Below are 19,938 nucleotides of genomic sequence, written 5' to 3'. Positions count from 1 at the left end.
GCGATGGCTATGTCGTAAGCTTCATCTCCTTCCACGAGCGCGGCCTCGGCATCCTGGTGGACCGGTTCATGCGGGCGCTCCCGCACTACTATGGCGTGGAGCTCCATAATTTTAACCCCAACTCCATCGCTTAGGCAGCTATCTTTGTTGCCGTCTGCGAGGGGTATTTAGGGATCGCTCCCCATTGGGAGTTGTGGCTCCATCTATTCTGGGCAGGGCATACTACCAAGCCGACGGACATGTCGGGTAAGAGGAAGGCGGCGTGGGCCGGAGGCTGCACTCTCCTAGTGCGTCAGGACTGCCTGCACCTCTACATCCTGGCCCAACTCGCGTCCTCCAACCGTCGGTGGTACACGAGTTGGTTTTACCTCCGCAACGACGACGGAGGGCTTCCCCCCTACACCAGGCGGATTGTGGGGAGTTGCCCGGAGAAATGGAAGTGGGGCATCCCGAAGGTCGACCAGCCCAAGCTGGAGCCGCTCCTGGAGGGGCCGGTGAGGCTGCGGGGCCATGGCCTCACCGTGGCTGTGGTCATGGCCGCCTTCCACCGCCGGAGGGTGCTGCCGCTGATGGCTCGGTGGCGGTAGCTGTTCGAGATGAAGCCGGGTGAGCCCATTGAGGGCACCCGGATGTCCTCCTCTGCCCTTTCCGATGAGTAAATTCTTCATCGGGTGGGGGAGACGGTAGAGGCAAAGCTGAGGGGCAGCAACTTGACCCCTATCGCGATGCGGCCATAGCGGGGGTTCCTTTTGCTGGTAAGTCGTGTGCCGCTATAGCCTCTAAACCTCCTCAGTCTCCCCTTACCCCTTGTTCTCTCATGCGCGTTTGTCGTTCCTTCAGGGGATGAGGGACATGCGCTCCTCTCCACCACCCATTCCCGAGGACGTGGGGCAGCAGGCGATCAACCGTGCTCACGCCGATGCGTAGAAGAGGCGAAAGGATGCCAAGGTGGCGAAGCGCACGAAGCACATCCTCACGCGCGAGGAGCTGGATAAGCATCGCCATCAACAATGGAAGGACGGTCTCCCGCTGGAGGAATCCCCGTCGACGTCGTTGTCGACGGAGGCCTCGGATGGGAACGACAAGGGTGAGGGAGGGTGAGGTCCCCTAGACCACCTTCCTGACGTCGTGGAGGTGGCGCTTGGGGTGTCGGCAAGCAGCCCGGCACCCCCGAGAAGGGGAGGAGAAGCGGACCCGGGGCGGCGGTTGCCCGCTCCGGGGCCGAGGCCGACACGCCCGAGGCGCGGGTGTTAGGAAAATGTGTCGTCAGTCTGATAGGCTCGGCGGCTGTGGTGGAGCAGGTGGTGGTGGAGGCGATGCCACCACCCCTGCAGAGGACCGAAGGGGCGTCGGGGTCCACTGAAGACCGACCGGCGTCGATGGATACGGAGGCGACGCCTCTGCCGCCGCCTCCGCCACTGCAGATGAGGTTTGCCGTGGCAAAGCGGGGGCTACCCCGTTCAAGGCAAGTGTATTCTTGGCAGGGTCATGATGCCTTCCAATCACTTTTTTGGTTTTACACTGACCCTGTAGGTTAATTTTCCTTAGTCGGAAGCGGCCTGTGGACGACCTCCCCTTGGCGCCCCTTAAGGCGCTTAAGGCGAGCCCCGGCTCCTTCGCCCACTGGGTGGCGGAGGCACCAGCCGCTATCCAACGCGGCGCGGTGTCGGCGAGGGTCGACCCAAAGGGGCCGGCCGCCCAAGGAGGGGCTACCGAGGCAGCCCCTACACAGACGAGGGAGGGAGCGCTTCCGCCTCATGGGGGCGAGGCTCACGAGTTGGATGGGGCCGGCGTGCCCTTTGTTGCCGAGGCTCCCGGGGTCTCCGAGGCTGAGGCGACGGAGGCTACGGCGCCCATGACCACTGAGACCGTAGTGGCCGCGGCCGGTGTCTCTACGTCTACCGAGGCCACGATGGCAGAGGCCGGAGCCCGCGAGACTACCGAGGCCATAATTGCAGAGGCCGGAGCCCCTGAGGTCACCAAGGCCGTCGTGATGGCGACAAGGCCGTCTGTGCAGGAGGCGGAGATGCAGGCGGCGGAGGCCTCGGTGGTGCCCTTGGTTCAGGGCCCACTGTTGTTGCGAGAGAGTGCCCGGGAGGCGGAGGTCTATCCGATCTCCTCCGATGATACTTCCCGGGCGCAGGAGGTGGTCGACGCCGAGGAGACCGATGCCGTGGAGCAGCCGGCACCGCTCTTAGACGAGGGAAGCTCAGCCCTCGTGCGGGTGTGACTCGAGCCTCGCGGGTGGGATCACCCGCGAGTACTGTGGTAGAGCCGGGACGACCCTGAGGGGGAGCCTCTGTTCGCCCTTGAGGATGTGGCCGAGGGCGGGCGCTGGAACACCTTTGAGCAGTACCGCTAGCTGGCGGAGCGGTCGCTATGGACGGCGCTGTCCGTGGTGGCCGATGAAATGCCCGGAGTCGCCCAGGTTCATGTTTTTCTTTCTCGCGCGACGTTTCCTTTCCTGGTTTTGTTGCGACCAATGACCCTCGTTCTGCTTCCCCAGGAGCTCGAGACCCAGTCGCTTGGGAAGTCAGTCTTTCTCCAGCGGGAGAGGGGCATCTAGGACTAGCTTCAGTGGCAGAGGGGCCTTCTTGCCGACGCTAACGAGCTTCTGTCGGCGCGAAGCGCGGAGGTGGAGGACCTCCGCCTTCGCTGTGCCGACATGAAGGTCGAGGCGGCCAAAGCCCAGACACAGCTTGCCCCCTTGGCGGCGTGGGTCAAGGAGCTAGAGGAGGAGCTTACCCGCGCAGTCAGCGATCGGGATTCCTTTAGGTCCCAGGCCAAAGAAGCGATGGCCTCGGGCAAGGCCCTCGCCGGGCGGCTGGGGGCAGAGGAGAGTGCGCACCGGCTGACCAAAGGTGCTCTGAATGAGGCCCTTGCTGCGGTTGAGGCCTCACAAACCGAGGCTGTGGTTTTGAAGGGGACGGTCGAGGGTGAGTTCCAGTCCCCTTGTTTTGTTTCCTTTTCCTTATGTTTGCTCCTTGACTTACTTGTATGACGTAGAGCTAGGAAGTGAAGCTTCTAGGGCGGCCGAGGCCTCTAGGTTCGAGGCCCAACGGTTGAAGGAGAAGGCCAAGGCCTATCAAGCCGAGACCCGTCGCTGGGAGCAGAAGGCCAAGGGTGAGTTCCGTGGGCTTTCGTCCCTAACTTAGGTTGTCCTTTCTCTCGCTCGACCTCATTCCATTTTCCACGGTGCAGAGTCAGAGGCGAAGATCATTCGGGCCGCCGAGGCTTCCGGCGTGGTGTAGACGGTGCTCGAGACCGAGATCGGGGAGCACAAGGCGCTGAAGCATGCTGCCCTTTCCGCCTGCGAGGCCTTGAAGATCGAGGGGGTTCAGTTAGGCAGCTCCCTTGGGAGCCGCTTGATTGTGCTGAGCAACCAGATGCGTGAGCGGCTCTGAGGGGCACTGCATACATGTGTCAAGCGGGCGCTGGCCGTCATCTCCTCTCACTACCTTGGCGTCGACCTCCTGGCCATCAGTGATGGCTATGTTCTACCTGATGATGACGAGGAGGCCGATGCGGCGGTCACGAAGCTGATGGAGGCGGCGGAAGGCCCTGGCACGGTGCTGGCGACGTTCTTCGAAGAGGAGGTGGTTCCTCCCCTACCATCTACCGGTGCTGAAGGCCCTGAGCCTTGATCTAGGCCCCGGGGGCTATGTAAAAATAGAATAGGGGTTATTTTTTATATCGTAACGCTTGTGGCCGTCGAGGCCTTTACTTTTGAAGTACTTGTGTTCTTAGTTGTTTTTCTTATGTTTCTAAGCCTCTGTCCTCTGTCGCTCCTGATCGGATTTTGTTTGCAAAACACCCCCTTGGGGCCTAAGCCATCCCTTGAGCAAGAGGTAGTGAGGGAGTGCCATAGCCTGGAGGCGTAGGCCGTCTCGCGACTCTACCAGCCTCTTGCTTAGGAAACAGACCTTGGTCCGAGGGGTTTTTACAACTGATTCGTCAGAGCCTGCTAGGGACTTGGCGTAGGAATTTTTGTGAAAAACAACTAAAGAATGGTGCATGGGACCTAGGGGATGCCTAGGGGGGTCCTCTATCTAGCCCCTAAGGGAGGCTTGGTTCTGCCGAGGCAGAACCGAGTTTCCCTCACCGTGTTACTATATTGCCGAGGCCTACGATGGGCTCGGGGGGTTTCTCGAAAAGTTAGACCAACTAAAGAACGCTTTTTAATTGTATTTCGAGAAACGATATATATAATGCTTGGAAATTTAGGGATAAAAGCGACGTAGCTGTTCTATGTTCCAAGCGTTGGTGAAGACTTCACCCTTCTCGTTGGCCAGTTTGTAGGTCCCGGGCTTCAGCACTCGGGCAATGATGTATGGTCCTTCCTATGGCGGGGTTAGCTTGTGGCGACCCTTGTTGCTCTGTGCTAGCCTCAACACTAGGTCGCCTACCTTCAAGTCTCGGCCTCGGACGCATCGGGCCTGATAGCGCCGCAGGCTCTACTGGTATTTGGCTGAGTGTAGTAGCGCGACGTCTCAGGCTTCCTCCAGTTGATCAAGGGTGTCCTCTCGGGTGGTGCGGTTACTTTGTTCGTTATAGGCTTGCAGCCTTGGGGAACCATATTCCAAGTCGGTGGGGAGGACGGCCTTGGCCCCATAGACTAGGAAGAAAGGCGTGAATCCCGTGGCTTGGCTTGGAGTGTTCCTCAGGCTCCAGATGACCGACGGGAGCTCGGCGAGCCATTTCTTGCCAAACTTTTTCAACTGGTTGTGAATCCTTGGCTTGAGGCCTTGTAGGATCATGCCGTTGGCATGCTCTACTTGGCCGTTGGTCCTTGGGTGTCCTACGGCCGACCAGGCCACACGGATGTGGTGGTCGTCGCAAAACGTCAGGAACCTTTTGCTGGTGAACTGCGTCCTGTTGTCGGTGATGATGGTGTTGGGGACCCCAAACCTGTGGATGATGTCAATGAAGAACAGCACCGTTTGCTCGGATTTGATTTGATTAATCGGATGAGCCTCAATCCATTTGGAGAACTTGTCGATTAATACCAATAGATGGGTGAAGCCCCCAGGGGCCTTTTGTAGAGGCCCGACCATGTCGAGCCCCCACACAGCGAATGGCCACGTGATGGGGATGGTTTGCAGGGCTAGGGCCGGGAGATGTATCTGCCGGGCATAGTACTGGCATCCTTCGTAGGAGCGTACCAGCTTGGTAGCATCGGTGACTGCCGTCGGCCAGTAGAACCCCTGGCAGAAAGCGTTCCCTACGAGTGTCCGAGGCACCGCATGGTGCCCGTAGGCGCCTACGTGTAAGTCCCAAAGCAGGGCTTGGCCCACTTCGGAACTGATACACCGTTGGAGGACACCTGAGGGACTTCGCCTGTACAATTCGCCGTTGTAGAGGGCGAAGATCTTGGCTCGCTGCGCAAGCCATTGCGCTTTGGTTCTGTCGTTAGGAAGCTCCCCCCGATCAAGCCAATCGAGGAACGGGACTCGCCAATCCGCGTCCTGATCAGTTTGTGGAGGCTCGGCGTTGACTTCCATGACCTCGAGCTTGGTCGAGGGGGTCTCGGCAGCAGAGGGGGCGTCGAGCTTCGCCGCGGGTTCCATAGGTGGGCCCTCCTCTATTGCCAAGGTGTATCCAATGGAAGGCTTGTGGAGGTCTCTGGCGAAGACATTCGGGGGGACCGGGGCCCGTGCCGAGGCCATCTTTGCCAGCTCATCGGCAGCCTCATTGTACTTCCACGCGATGTGATTTAGCTCGAGACCGTCGAACTTGTCTTCTAGGCGTCGTACCAACTTGCAGTAAGCCTCTATTTTGGGGTCGAGGCAGTTGGACTCCTTCATCACTTGATCTATGATGAGTCGCGAGTCGCCTCGGACGTCAAGGCGCCGCGCCCCAAGTTCGATGGCGACTTGTAAGCCGTTGATGAGGGCCTCGTATTCGGCCATGTTGTTGGAGGCGGCAAAGTGGAGCCGCACCATGTAGCACATGTGTACTCCAAGGGGCGAAATGAAGAGCAGACCCACGCCTGCCCCGGTCTTCATCAGGGATCCATCGAAGTACAGGGTCCAGCACTTCGTCTAAATTTGAGTGGGTGACAGTTGGGTATCTGTCCATTCAGCCACGAAATTGGCCAAGACCTGAGACTTGATCGCTTTTCAAGGCACAAAGGTCAAGGTTTCCCCCATAAGCTCGACAGCCCATTTGGCTATCCTACCCGAGGCCTCCCGGTTATGAACTATTTCGCCCAGGGGGAAAGATGATACCACAGTCACTGGGTGCGACTCGAAGTAGTGACGTAGTTTGCGCCGGGCCAGGACCATGGCATAGACCAGCTTCTGGATGTGGGGGTAGCATGCTTTGGTCTTGGAGAGCACCTCGCTGATGAAATAAACAGGTTGTTAGGTGGGCAGAGTATGCCCCTCTTCCTGCCTCTCTACCACTATGGCAGCGCTGACCACTTGGGTTGTTGCGACGACGTAGAGCAAGAGGGTCTCGTCCATGGCCGGGGGTATCAGGATGGGAGGATTTGTGAGCAGTGCTTTGAGTCTGTCGAGGGCTTCTTTGGCCTCGGGAGTCCAAGAAAAATGCTTGGATTTTCTCAAGAGTCGGTACAGAGGCAAACCTTTTTCGCCGAGGCACGAGATGAAGCAGCTCAGGGCCGCAAGGCATCCCATGACCCTCTATACTCCCTTGAGGTCCCTGATTGGTCCCATGCCGGTTATGGCCGAGACCTTCTCTAGGTTGGATTCGATGCCGCGTTCCGAGACTATGAATTCCAAGAGCATGCCTCAGGGGACCCCGAACACACACTTCTTGGGATTGAGCTGATGCCCTTCTCTCTAAGGCATTTGAAGGTTATCCTCAAGTCATCAACGAGATCCTTAGCCCTTCTGGTTTTGACCACGATGTCGTCTACGTAGGCCTCGATGGTCTGCCCGATGTTGTCGCCAAAGACCTGGGTCATGCACCGCTGGTACGTGGCACCTATGTTTCTGAGGCCGAAGGGCATCGTCACATAGCAGTACATGCCGAACGGTGTGATGAAAGAAGTCACAAGCTGGTCGGACTCTTTCATCTTGATTTGATGGTAACCAGAGTACGCATCGAGGAAAGACAGGGTCTCGCACCCTGCAGTGGAATCAACGATATGATCGATTCGAGGTAATGGGAAGGGGACCTTTGGATAGGCTTTGTTCAAACCAGTGTAGTCTACACACATCCTCCATTTCCCATTTTTCTTCTTGACTAACATGGGGTTAGCCAACCACTCTAGGTGGGACACTTCCTTGATGAACCCGGCCACCAAGAGTTTCTGTATCTCCTCACCGATGGCCCTACGCTTTTCCTCGTCGAAGCGGCACAGGCGTTGCCTCGCGGGTCTAGATCCGGCCTGGATGTCCAGGGCGTGCTCGGCAACCTCCCTTGGTATGCTTGGCATATCCGAGGGACTCCATGCGAATATGTTGGCGTTCGCACGGAGAAAGTCGATGAGCACGGCTTCCTATTTGATGTCGAGGGTGGCGCTGATCCTCAGCGGTCGGTCGTCGGGGCAGGCGGGGTCGACCTGGATGAGTTTGATGGTTTCCGTGGGCTCGAACGCCCCCGCGCGACGCTTGGAGTTAGACACCTTGCCACTGAGTTGGTCGAGGTGGGCGATGAGGGTCTCGGCCTCCGTAAGGGCCTCGGCGTACTCGATGCATTCAATGTCGCAGTCGTATGCATGTTCGTATGTGGACTCAATCGTGATGACATCGCTAGGGCCTGGCATCTTGAGCTTGAGGTAGGTATAGTTGGGCACTGCCATGAACTTGGCATAGCACGGCTGCCCCAGAATGGTGTGGTAGGCTCCCCCGAACCCGACTACCTCGAAGGTGAGGACTTCCTTGCGGTAGTTGGAGGGGGTGCCAAAGCAGACAGGAAGGTTGATGCGCCCGAGGGGTCGCGTGCGCTTCCCTGGCATGATGCCGTGGAAGGGTGTGACGTCACCTCGGAGCCTTGACCGGTCGATCTCCAAGAGCTCCAGGGTGTTGGCGTAGAGGATGTTGAGGCCGCTGCCTCCGTCCATCAACACCTTGGAGAGTCGGGTGTTGCCGATGATTGGGTCAACAACCAGTGGGTACTGCCTAGGATTCGAAACATGGTCAGGGTGGTCATCTCGATCGAAGGTGATCGCCTCTCGAGACCAGTCAAGGTACTGGGGGGTGGCCACCTTGACCGAGAAGACTTCTCGGCGCTCCCTCTTGCGCTGCCGCACCGTAAGGCATGCCGAGGGCCCACCGAAGATCATGAAGGCGTTGCGTACCTCAGGGAACCCGTCGTCCTTATCCTCGTCCCGGTCGCCGGTGCCCTTCTGCTTGGCGTCATCGTCGAGGAGCCTGAGCCTAGCGTAGTAGCGCCGCAGCATGGTGCAATCCTCGAGAGCGTGCTTGACCGGACCCTGGTGGTAAGGGCAGGGCTTCTTGAGCATGTCGTCGAAGGGCCTAGGGCCTTTGAAGCCTTGGGGGTTCTTGCGTTCTGCGGTCGTGACCAGATCAGCCTCTAGGACCTCCTGCTTCCCTAGGCGCCCCTTTTTCTTTCTCTTGGGGAGGTGGGAGGCTAAGGCCTCGGGGGCCTCGTCCCTTCGCTTACCCCTGGTGTCGGGGAAGATGGCTCCAACAGCCTCTTCACCCGAGGCGAAGCTAGTGGCGATGTCGAGGAGCACGGCAGCAGAGCGCGGCATGTTCCGACCTAACTCTCGAACCAAGTCCCGACAAGTGGTGCCGAAGAGGAAAGCCTGGACAATCTCTGAGTCGCCGACACTGGGCAACTCGGTGCACTATTTGGAGAAGCACCGTATGAAGTCTCGGAGAGACTCGTCCGGCTTCTAGCGACAGCTCTTAAGATCCTAGGAGTTCCCAGGGCACATGTATGTGCCCTGGAAGTTCCCGACGAAGACTCTAACCAAGTCGCGCCAGTCGTGGATTTGCGAGGGAGGAAGGTGCTCGAGCCAGGCTCACGCTGAGTCTGATAAGAGCAAGGGGAGGTTGCGAATGATGAGCAAGTCATCGTCCGTGCCACCTAGCTGGTAGGCCAGGCGGTAATCGGCAAGCCAGAGTTTAGGGTTGGTCTCGCCGCTGTACTTTGTGAGATTGGCTGGTTGTCGAAACTGGGCAGGGAAAAGAGCAGCGCAGATGGCCCTGCTGAAGACCCGAGGGCCTGGCGGTTCAGGGGAAGGACTGCGGTCCTCCCCACTGTCGTAGCGACCGCCTCGGTGTGGGTGGTAGCCCCGAGCGGGCCCCTCATTGTCGTGGCATCATCGCCTGCTAACCACCTCATGGTCTCCCTGTACCTCACGTCGATTGTCGAGGCAGTCCAAAAGCATGGGGGCCCTATGGGCTATCGGCACTCGGTCGGGCTCGGGACGAGCTGGGGCTTCCCTGTCCTGCCGAGGCGGTGCCATGGGTAGGTTCGAGGCGCCCCCGTGTCGTCGGGAGGCGGAACTCTCAGCCTGCTGAACCGTGGCGGTCTCTAGGAGATCCCAGAGCTCACCGTGGACCCGCCGCCCCTCCGTGGTAGAAGGCTCGGGCATTGCGCGGACTAGCATTGCCGTAGCCGCGACGTTCTGGCTAGCGCGATTGAAGACTGGGGGTTGCTCACTCCCTTCATCGTCATGGATGCGGTGATGCACATCGCGGGCCCTCTGTCAGGCTCCCCCGCCTTCGCCGCGACCTCGCTGTTCCTGTTCGAGAGAGTCTCGAAGCTGCTGCAGAAGGAGTTGGTCTTGTTCGACCTTGGCCTAGAGCTCACGGAGCTATTCTAGGTCTAGGCGCCGAGGTCGCGCAAGAGCGACATTCTCATTTCGTGCGGCCGGTAGGACGGCGCGTGGAGGTGTGACGGCGCCCACGCCTAGGCAAAGCGGTGAACGGCTACCTGCCCCTTCGTCCTCTTCGCCCGCCCTCGGCATCCCGAGCCCGACGTGAAAACACTCGTGAGTGGGGTCGTAGGTGCCTTCATCGTCGGAGTCGGAGTAGCCGAAGCAGTAGTCGCTTGCGACCAAGAACTAGCGCAAAGCCCCAGGGTCGTTGAGTCTAGAGAAATCCACTCTGGGCCATGCCTCGTTCTCATCCGAGGAGTCGGCGTGGATGCTCAGGTCGAGAGCTAAGCGCGGGTGGCGTTCCGAGGGATGCTCGTGAGCGGCAGTGTAAGCGTAGGCGTAAGAGGCGGCGGCATTTCTCAACCCAAAGGGGTATGGGGATGGTGCTGTCGCCAGATTCTGCCCCACCGGGGTCGTTTCTTCAGGGAGTGGTGGAGCGGAGCTTGACGACTGGGCATCGCCACGTGTCACAGGCGACTTTCCTTTGTCCAAGCTCAGGCTAGATAGGTCCCCAGCCAGGGACCCTGTGCCAACAGCTGGTTGTAGGATATCGACGGGAGGTGGCGTGGTGCCTCGGATTCACGTAGCGTCGGGGTGGCCTTGTTCGTGTCGTGCTTGGCGAGCACGGCAAGAGCGGCCACCCGGGCGCCGCCTGCGCCTGGGCTACCGGGGTGTGACTTCATCGTCGGACGGTGGGGCTCGAGGAGTGAGGAGTACCATGTCGTACTCATGCCCTAGAGACATGAACTCTAGGCTCCCGAACCAAACCACGGTGCCGAGACGCAATGGTCGTACGGGGTCTGCCATCCGGAACCTGCTGGGATGACGAAACTAACACGCAGAGGCCCCTACCTGGCGCGCCAACTGTTGGTGTTTTGGACCGGGGGGGGTCCTCAACCTACTAGTGAATTTGTTCTACGTGCTCCCGATTCCGGATGGTGATACAAAGAGACACAAGGTTTATACTGGTTCAGGCAATCGAGGCCCTACGTCCAGTCTGAGAGGTCGATCTTGTATTCCTTGCACCGAAGTGCTCATAGTAGGGGGTTACAAGCTAAGGGAGAGAGGGAGCTGGTCCCAGGTCTCAGCAGGGTGTCGTGTGGGCTGCTTGAGGCGTTGCTCTCAGGCGGCAAGGATGTGCATGTGTGTGTGTGTTACAAGGTGTTCTCCTCCCGTCCCTCAAAACGGCCCAAGTCCTCTCCTTTTATAGCCTGAAGGGAGGACAAGGATGGTACATGAGCTAACTATACTGTGTCGTGTGAGCAGAGGCGGCGTGTCCGGGCCCTGTAGTCTGTTCCTGTGGCGGCATGGTCATCGGAGTGGTCCGTCCTTGGAGCACTAGAGCGGTGTGGTCGTCGGAGTGGTCCGTCCTTGGAGCACTGGAGCGGCATGGTCGTCCCATCAGATTCTGTGCGTCGTGGGAACCCTGAGACTGCCTCGGAGTGGGTGCGGCAGTGAACGTGCAAGCCACTGTGGACGGACTATGCGCGAGGCCGAGGCTTGGTCGGTGCCGAGGCTACACCGTGGTGGAGGAGTCTCGGCAGGCGCGAACCCCAAGATCACTGAGACCTTGGTGTACAGTGCCGAGGCCTCGAGCGGGCGGCTGATCGTGGGCACAGCGTTAGGACACAGTGGCCTATAATCCCCGCTGTACCCTGTCCTAGCCGGTATGGCGCTGATCGTGGACACAGTGTTAGGACACAGTGGCCGGTAATCCCTGCCGTGCCCTGTCCCGGCCGGTATGGCGCTGATGCGACCTCGGGTCGCGTCGGCCATTCTGTGGCGTTGAGCCGTCGTCCGGCTGAGATTGCGGGAGTGATTGAAGCATTAATGAGACATGACGCGTTGTCTGGAGGGTTGGTCGAGGTGGGGGGTGATGGGCCGCGGACGACCCAGCCTCGAGCGATATGGAGAATGAGGCCTCGTGCGAGACGGAGATCGGGCCCCCTGCCTAGGCCTCGCGCGAGACGCCTCGCGCGATACGAAGAATGCACCCCCTGCCGAGGCCTTCCGTGGAGAGCCTAGGGCGAGGCGGAGACGGCGTTCCCTGCCGAGGCCTTCCCTGGAGAGCCTCGCGCGAGGCGAAGTTAGTGTCAGGATGCCGAGACCTCCTGCTCGAGGCTCGAGGCGAGGAGGAGGAGGAGCCAGTGGGCTCGGTCGTGGCGGGTGAGGGGCCCACGGCTTACCTTCTAGCTTTATTTTTTAGATAGGACTTTAGCGACCCATTTGAGGTTTGCTTGGGGTACCCCGTTCTAAGGTACCCGACAGACGAGGACTCAGAGGAAGATATGATCAAAGATGTGTACGACGTTGCCACTAGAGAGGACACACAGCTACAGAGAGCCCCGCTACAAAGATACGTGGTAAGATACTTGAATGGTATAATTTATTATCCATTTGGTATTAAGTATGTATACTAAAACTGTTCAACCGTGTTTCCGTACCCATGCGACACAATTGTCGAGGCTGTCCAACGAAGCAGCGTTCCGGCTTCACGAGTCTAGAGGGCAGGGGTCAGGCGTTCTCGAGGCTTTTGTGGAGGTAAACATAAACTGGTCCGTTCCAAAAATATTTCTTTAATGTATATGTGTTTGGGAAATGCACTAACTTTAACATCTATTTATGCAGAAGGTAAAGAAGAGTTGTAGGAAGCTAGCTCAAAAGCTGAGCTGCATGGACACTCCTTATGAGGAACCGCCACTCCTGGCGTGGTCGGGTGGCACGTCTTCAGCCTCTTTGAGAACACCAGCCGGCTCTTCTCAGCCGATGATAGATGCCACTTCCGCGGTGCGTACACCACCATATCATAGCGCTAGGAAGGACCTTACAACCGAGGACGACGATGACGACGACGACGACCCTCCGTGCTTTCGCAGACAGCACGACCAGTGGGACGATTGGCCGCACGACGAGATCGGCATGTCTCAGCTAGGTGGTGCCCCGCTTAGTACCCAATGAGCCTCACAGGCACTAACAAAGGTAGTTTCTTTAAATACGTATGCTACATGAACTAACTATCATAAAGAATTCTAAGTAATCGTGCATATCATATACTTGTAGGGTACGAGCCGTACGCACCAACGACGCGACCACACCGACGTTGGCTGCACTCCCAATGTGTTGCAAACAAATCCGAAGAGACAGATGCGTCCGATAGATCCTTACACTCCCTGGGTCTTGGTTTGTTATGTCGAACTAATATTGGTGTCCGAAACTTACAGGCTTAGTTGGTTATGTTATGTCGAACTTATGTCAAACCAATGAAAATGTTGTGTGGCAGCTTATCAACTTGCGCACGGACTTTATTTATTTGCTTCATATTCGTTTCAATGCGTCGTGAAATCACTGCAGGCGAGATTAGTTCGGAACCCGACAGTCCCGTGGTATCTCGACGCCAGGGTCCGTGGTCGCGTCGCTACCAATCCTATAATATGGGGCCAAAAAAATAAGTTTTTTCCCTTAAAAAATATTTGTTTCAATCCGATCTAATTTTTCGTAGTCGATTAGTTAACATGGTGGTTAACAGTATTATGAAAAAAAATCATTGGTTTATCAAATTTTCGGCCGTGAAAATGATTAAACAAAAGACAGAAACAAATCCACTATTGGTTTTACATCAAGCAATACCTAAAGTAACTCCTACTATCGGCGCGGAAAGTTCCGATTAAACCGTACAGGTACCGCCGCGCCATGCTCTTTAGCGCGGCACGGCCACGCCATGCATGGTAGCGCGGCACTGCCGCGCCATGCATGGTGGCGCGGCAGGCCCTGCCACGTCGCCGGTCAGCAATACCAGTCGTCGCCACGTCAGCTCCGTGCCGCACCATCATGCTTGGCGCGGCATAGGCATTTGGCCGCGCCATGGCAATAGCCGCGGCCAAAAATGTTAGTTAAAAAAACAGAGAGGGTTAGATTTAAAATTATTTTTCAAAAAGTGTTAAAATTAAAAAAAAATTCTCCTTCAACGACGCAAGTGAACAGCTCGGCCCAGTGTTCCTTTAACTGCGCAAGTAGAACAGTTCTGGGGAAGAAGGGTCGGGACACGTGACAGGTGACACACCATTGAGCGCGTGCTGGAGAGGGCGACAGAGGCATCACTGCCGTCACGGTGTCCGTGGAGGCCCGCATGGTGTACGTCAGCTCCTCCGACGGCGTCGTCACGCACTGGCAGTGGCGCCGGGGCTCCTTCGACGGATGCCGATCTCTCGTGCCTCACCGTGCTGACGGTGACGGACCACAGGTGACCACCTGTCAAGTGCGTCGCCATGGACGAGCAGGACGATGCCGACGGCGCCCCTCGCCGGTGGGTCGTGTACATCGACAGCCTCGACAGGTCCGTCAAGGTGCGGCGCGTGTCCAACTCAGACGTCGGCATCGCGCCCGACCTGACGACGACCCCCGCACGCTACTGGAAGCGCTCCTCGCCATCGTCGTCGCTGCCGCCGCGCTCGTGGGCTCCCTACACGGTGACGCCGAAGCACATGGGCGTGGCACGAGTGACTGGGCACAGCGGGTTCCAGCCTCCTGCGACCGCGTGGTGGCCTCCCGCGTCGCCGTGACCGCGTCGTCCGCGGCGGCCGCATGAAGGCAAGGGCGTGTCGAAGCGGCATGCGATGATGCTGATGCTGAACCAGAGCAGCCGAGCAGGCGGATGGAGGTACGGGGTAGATGTGGGTGCTTGTCGGCGGTGGCGTGCAGCAAGTGTTGCACAGCTCGTGGGGGTGGCGGCCGGCGTGCGCCGGAGCAAGGTTGAGTGCGGGCGATGGCGCGGGGGCAAGGGCGCACGCTGTCGGTGCTGCTTTCTCTCGCGTCCATGGCATGTTCGATGAAACGGTTCAGCTGAGAGTTGCCCAGTCACATGCCATGTCACAGCTAGACGCACACATGGATTAGTATGGACATGTGGTGAACGACTTCTTCGTTAATGGTTCTCCAGTGCATTTAGTTGTAAGTTCAGGTAGTTTCAACACTCATGTGTAAAGGAAGCAATTACAGCTATATGCTGGCACTAGCAATATGCCCATCAGCGAAATGCCTGGAACACAAGGTGCTTTTGAACGCGGCCATGAGTTGAAAGAATCAACGAGATAAATTGTTTAGGCTCAGCTATGTGTACCAAGAAAGCTATCCGAAATAAAGTGAAGAAAAAGATTAAAAGCTTCTAATTAACACTGCAATTGCCAATTGCAACCCACAGAAGAGGAAAAAGAGTAGGGTCCTTAAAATTAAAAATATGTTACGCCTACAATCGTGAAAGAACCTATGGTCCAGTGGTAGTAGTCTAGTAGGACGCGAACCCTGGTGAACCCTCGTGTCGCACCTTTTTCTGCATTTTTCTATAAAAAATAGGATACACGCATGTGTACGCGTTCAGTGATACTGCACGTTTCTCGAGCATAGAGCCTCCCAATCGCCTTCCAATTTCTTCTTTTACGTGTGTACGAAGTATGGAGTATATGATTTGTGTGCGTCCAAGTTGTACCCGATAAAAAAAAACCCACTCATGACTGCACGGCCATACGTATAGTAAAGCACAAGAAATACGCCTATGCCCAAGTCATCCAGCCAAACAGTGGCGGATGTACGATGCGGGATAAGGGGGGCTAAAACAATGGAGATGTTGATTTGCATGAAGATTTAATGGTGAAATCAAGCTTTTGCTACAGTGATTAAGCTTGAAATCAAGAAATTAGGGGGGGCTGGAGCCCCCCCAGCCCCCCCTGTGGATCCGCCGCTGCAGCCAAAGTAACAACAAATACTGAAATCTCGACATAGTGCTGGTGCCAAGCTATCATTAGGAATCGTGTAACTACTAGATCAATCAGGTAGTTGACCTTAAATTCTTCCAAATCCGGTGCGCTAATAAGGCATGCTTCTTTCCTAAAATAAGCTACCAGAGTCTGACCAAAACATTCAACAAACCTAAACACAAGTACACAAAGCCTCTCTCAGTAAGGAGGAAAGGCCAGCCGGAGGGAGAGTGGAAGTGCTCAAGTCAACTAACCTCCAGAGCGAGGAGCCCTTGCTCCTCCAGGGCGGGAACCTCCGCGCGCTCGGCGCCGGCCATGGACCGATCGCGGTGAAGACGCGGCAGGGGCAAAGAAGCCAAACACTGCACGCCTGATCGGAGCAGTTTTTTCTTTTATATATCCCAATTTTGGCGGAGAGAATGACCATTTGACATACTATTCAGTGGGTTCGCAGACTTGTTACTTTCAACATTAGTTTCACAGATTTGTCATATAGTACTACTGTACTACTCTAGTTAGTCACTGTCACCTTGTTTTTCATGCCATATTCCATATTTTCTCTTTACTTCTATTTTCTTTTCTTTTTTCCATTTCTTTACTAAAGGAGACCTTTTTTCATCTTTTGTTTTCTGCATCCACCTGGAACTTTGGGCTTAAATTTCAATCTGCTGTTAACAAGATGCGTCAAACGTCCATAGCTGCGAAAGGGCCGGTAGCCAACACCTAAGTTCGGGTTTGACTTCTCGTATGAGCGAATATTTCAATATTTAATAGCATTGTGTTTTCAGTGGTATGGGACGTTTCTCTCGACAGCGAGGCACCTGACTTTGTCAATCTCGAGAATTCGTCGGCTTAGTCTTCGAAGATGCTCGTAGGGGTAAGGTTTGCGTGTGTGCGTTCATAGGGGTAAGTATGGGTGCATTCTGACTATCTGAGTTGTAATGTGTAATCGAAAAAAACATCCACAACTACTTAGGGTGTGTTTAGCTGATTTCTTACAACCTCGACTTCTTTTATGTCTCATGTCCTAGTAGCATTGTTCAGCCATTTCTCTCTCTCCTTCTAAAATGAACATGGAGTCGGAAAAAGGTAATGATTTATGGCTCCTCCGGCTCCGGCTCCTCTAATACTGTAGCGTGAAACCGTAGCCGGAGCCCAATCAAATGGGCCCTTAGCTGCCGCCCACTTGGCTCCCCACATGCCGGCCTACCGAACATCTCTGTGCTCTCGCTAGCTGAGTCCGTTCTCCCGAGCACCGGTGGCCGCTTCTTCATGTGAGGCGACCGTCCCAACTCTGCACGTGCTTGTGCTGCCCTCCAGCTGATGCTGATATGGATGTCGATCTTTCTTAATGTTGTAGTTGGCACTAGGCATGATCTCTTTTCGTTTGTATAGTTTGAGTATTTGATATGTACTCTCTCTATTCTGAATTATAAAAAGTTTTGACTTTTCTAGATACATTGTTAATGTGTATCTAGATGCATAGAAAAAGTTGTGTATCTAGCAAAGCTAAAATATCTTATAATTCAAATGGATGGAATATTAGTTATTACTACTTGCACATAAACATCACAGACAAAACACATAAAAACGTACATTAGATGCCATGTAACATCACCACACATCACGGCCAGCCACCAAGCCTCCCTGCTTCCATGCCATAAGTTGCATATACAAAGCATCCAAAAAGTTTGGAGAGTGCATTGCACCATGCTTCACGAAAGTTGAGTACTCGAAGATATAGCAACATGTCTTACAGCCAGTTGAAGATCCAGGGAATTGTCCAATCTCGAACATGCCAAGACCACTGCCCTAATAACTTATGTCAAGATACCTGGGAGGCTCAAGACCTAGAGAAGAAGGAAGAAAGGATAAGAACCAAAAAGAACAGGGCTGAGTAGAGTTGGCATCGAGGTGTAGGTTATGCCACAAAAGAGATACAAATGCAAAAGAGTGCCCAAAAAATCATGGAGCTGGCAACAAGAAAAATGCTCACATCAAAAGAGATAGGACTACAAAGAGAGAATACAGAGACTTCAACTCCTACCGGAACAAATCACAAGGGAAATACAAGAGCAAACAGGAGAAGAGTTGCTCCAATGGTAAGTTCTCCCCCTTAGAGCATCTCCTAGAGTATTTCTAAGCTCACTCTCTAAATCATCATTTGGAGTTTCCATATCTTTCTATTCTCCGACGTTTTTTCTATATCTTGTGTGCACTCTAGAGAGTCGCTCTCGTTTTCTATCTTTCGATAGCGAGAAATTCAGAACAGAAGATAACTATATTTGGATAACCAAACAAAGAAATTGTTGGAGGATATTTTTTTTCATTAAAACCTGTATTCCTAGCAATTAGGAAGAATATAGAAAGTCTCCTAAAGGTACTCTTATGCATTCATTATTATTTAAACTAACCTCACACTTGAATGCACAAACTAATAAGCTTGTACATCTTCACTTATCTTGTGGGCATAAGCAGTGGCGGAGCCTCGTGGAGGCCAAGCTGGGCTTCAGCCCCCTTGCTCCACGATGTTCCACTGTTATCCTGTGAATGTGTTCATTGTTTCATGCATGAGAGAGGAAAAAATAATACTTTTACTAAGAAACAGGCAGTCTGTAGTAGCTAGAAATTGGAGGCAACATGAATTGGCCCCTCCTTTGTTTGATGCCACGCTCCGCCGCTGGGCACAAGTGGGAGTCACGAACTCAGAATCAGTCAGTAGAAGTGGCTGCACACAATTTCGGCTTGTTTGGTTGGCTGGTTCATATCGTTGCTGGTTCGTGAAAAAGTACTGCTGGCTGGTTTATGTGAGAGAAAAATACTGTTCCGACTGAAAATTTACGATCGTTTACGACAAGCCACAGCCAAACGAACAGGCTAATCAATCTACCACAACAATCCATGGTTTAACTTTGCAGACTGCAACACGCGCAATTCACTGTGCAAATTGCAAATAATGTTTTCAAGGCACCAACTTCTCGCTTAACCATCGAGATATACACGGCAAATTCCAATTGAAAAATATAACTCAAGTTCTTATTGCACATAACAACATGTATCATGTGGTTTAACTTTACATCTAGGGGGCATCACAACAATGACGCGTGCAGACTCACCGGGCATCAGTGGCAACCATTGTGTAACTTCACAGACTCCAGAACCAACATCTTTGACTTGGCCAATGACACCCAGATGGATGTGACCCCCTTCTTGTTCGATATCGCTGACACGGCGAGCAGCGCGAATGCATCCACGTACAAGATCCACCTGTACCTGTGGAAGGGAAACATCATGAGTATGTCCCCGTCATCGAGATCACCGTCTAGACCATGATCGATGTGGAGGTCATAACACGCTGCATGGTGACGAACACTGAGCTAGCAGTTGTATTTTATTAGATGGACGAGTACACGAAAAACCTCTTCCACGGCTTCACCGATCGGGCATGTTCGCTGGTCTGAAACTTGGCTGCAACTGACTGAAAAACACTGTTCCGGCTGAATTGTTGTGAGAAAAAATCACTGTTCCGGCTAAAAAAAGAAACTGAACAAGTCAAATATGGGGTAAGCCGAACAGGACGGTCTCACTGTACGGCGCCTCACGACACTACCATAGTGACATGCGCCTTGTCATGATTGTGGTGGCACGACACACTTCTATGCAGGTTGTCACCCGCGCTCGAACTAGCCAAGGTCGGCGCCACGGGGAGGTGCACTGCTTCCACCATGCCATCGCCCGCCATAGGTCCGCTTGCGCACAGGGAGCATATGATCAAGCAGGAGTGCAACAGACTTTATGACTTTTCGAAAATCATGCGATGACTAGCTCGAAAGAACATTGAGAAAAATTAGAAACCGGTTTAATATTTTTCTGAGCTAAAATAACTTTTAAAGTTTGGTTCAGATTTTAGAATTTTTAATTGCTACTTTTTGAAGAAAAATATTTCAATTTCCTTTTAAAGACTATAATTTTTTGAGAAAATGGTGTTCTTGCCCCTTACACAGATGTGCAATTGTGATTTTGCCCTTAACTGTTCACAAGTCAACGCGATTTTGCCCCTGGTCAACGCGAATTTGCCCCTGTTTTTACCGTTGACCAGGAGCAAAATCGCTTTGACTTGTGAACAGTTAAGGACAAAATCACAAAGTTACAAAAACGAGGACAAAATCACAATTGCACATCTGTGTAAGGGGCAAGAACACAAGAGCCCCTAATTTTTTTGATAAAGTTTGATTGTCCTCTCGACTATTAATGTAGTTGGGTTTACCCTTTTCATGACTAATGTGGCATCACATTGGCCAAAACCGTTTAGAAAGGTAAATATGGCGATTTGAAGTTAGAAAAGTATAAAAACCAGTGGTAGTAGATCAG

At 54.4% G+C, this 19,938-nt stretch overlaps 1 protein-coding gene across 1 annotated transcript in view; it reads right to left on the bottom strand.

Moving 5' to 3' along the window:
* LOC136538168 (protein NRT1/ PTR FAMILY 8.3-like) overlaps positions 1–15,950 on the bottom strand; it is a 36,966-nt gene extending 21,016 nt beyond the window's left edge. Inside the window, exon 1 of the mRNA XM_066530147.1 lies at positions 15,822–15,950. Coding sequence (XP_066386244.1) covers positions 15,822–15,884 — 63 coding nt within the window. The 5' untranslated portion in view covers positions 15,885–15,950. The remainder of the gene's footprint in view (positions 1–15,821) is intronic.
* Between the last annotated feature and the right edge of the window lie 3,988 nt (positions 15,951–19,938).

This window comes from Miscanthus floridulus, chromosome 2, assembly GCF_019320115.1.
Source record: "Miscanthus floridulus cultivar M001 chromosome 2, ASM1932011v1, whole genome shotgun sequence".
Classification (NCBI taxonomy): Eukaryota; Viridiplantae; Streptophyta; class Magnoliopsida; order Poales; family Poaceae; genus Miscanthus; species Miscanthus floridulus.
This window is presented reverse-complemented; position numbering and strand designations above follow the sequence as displayed.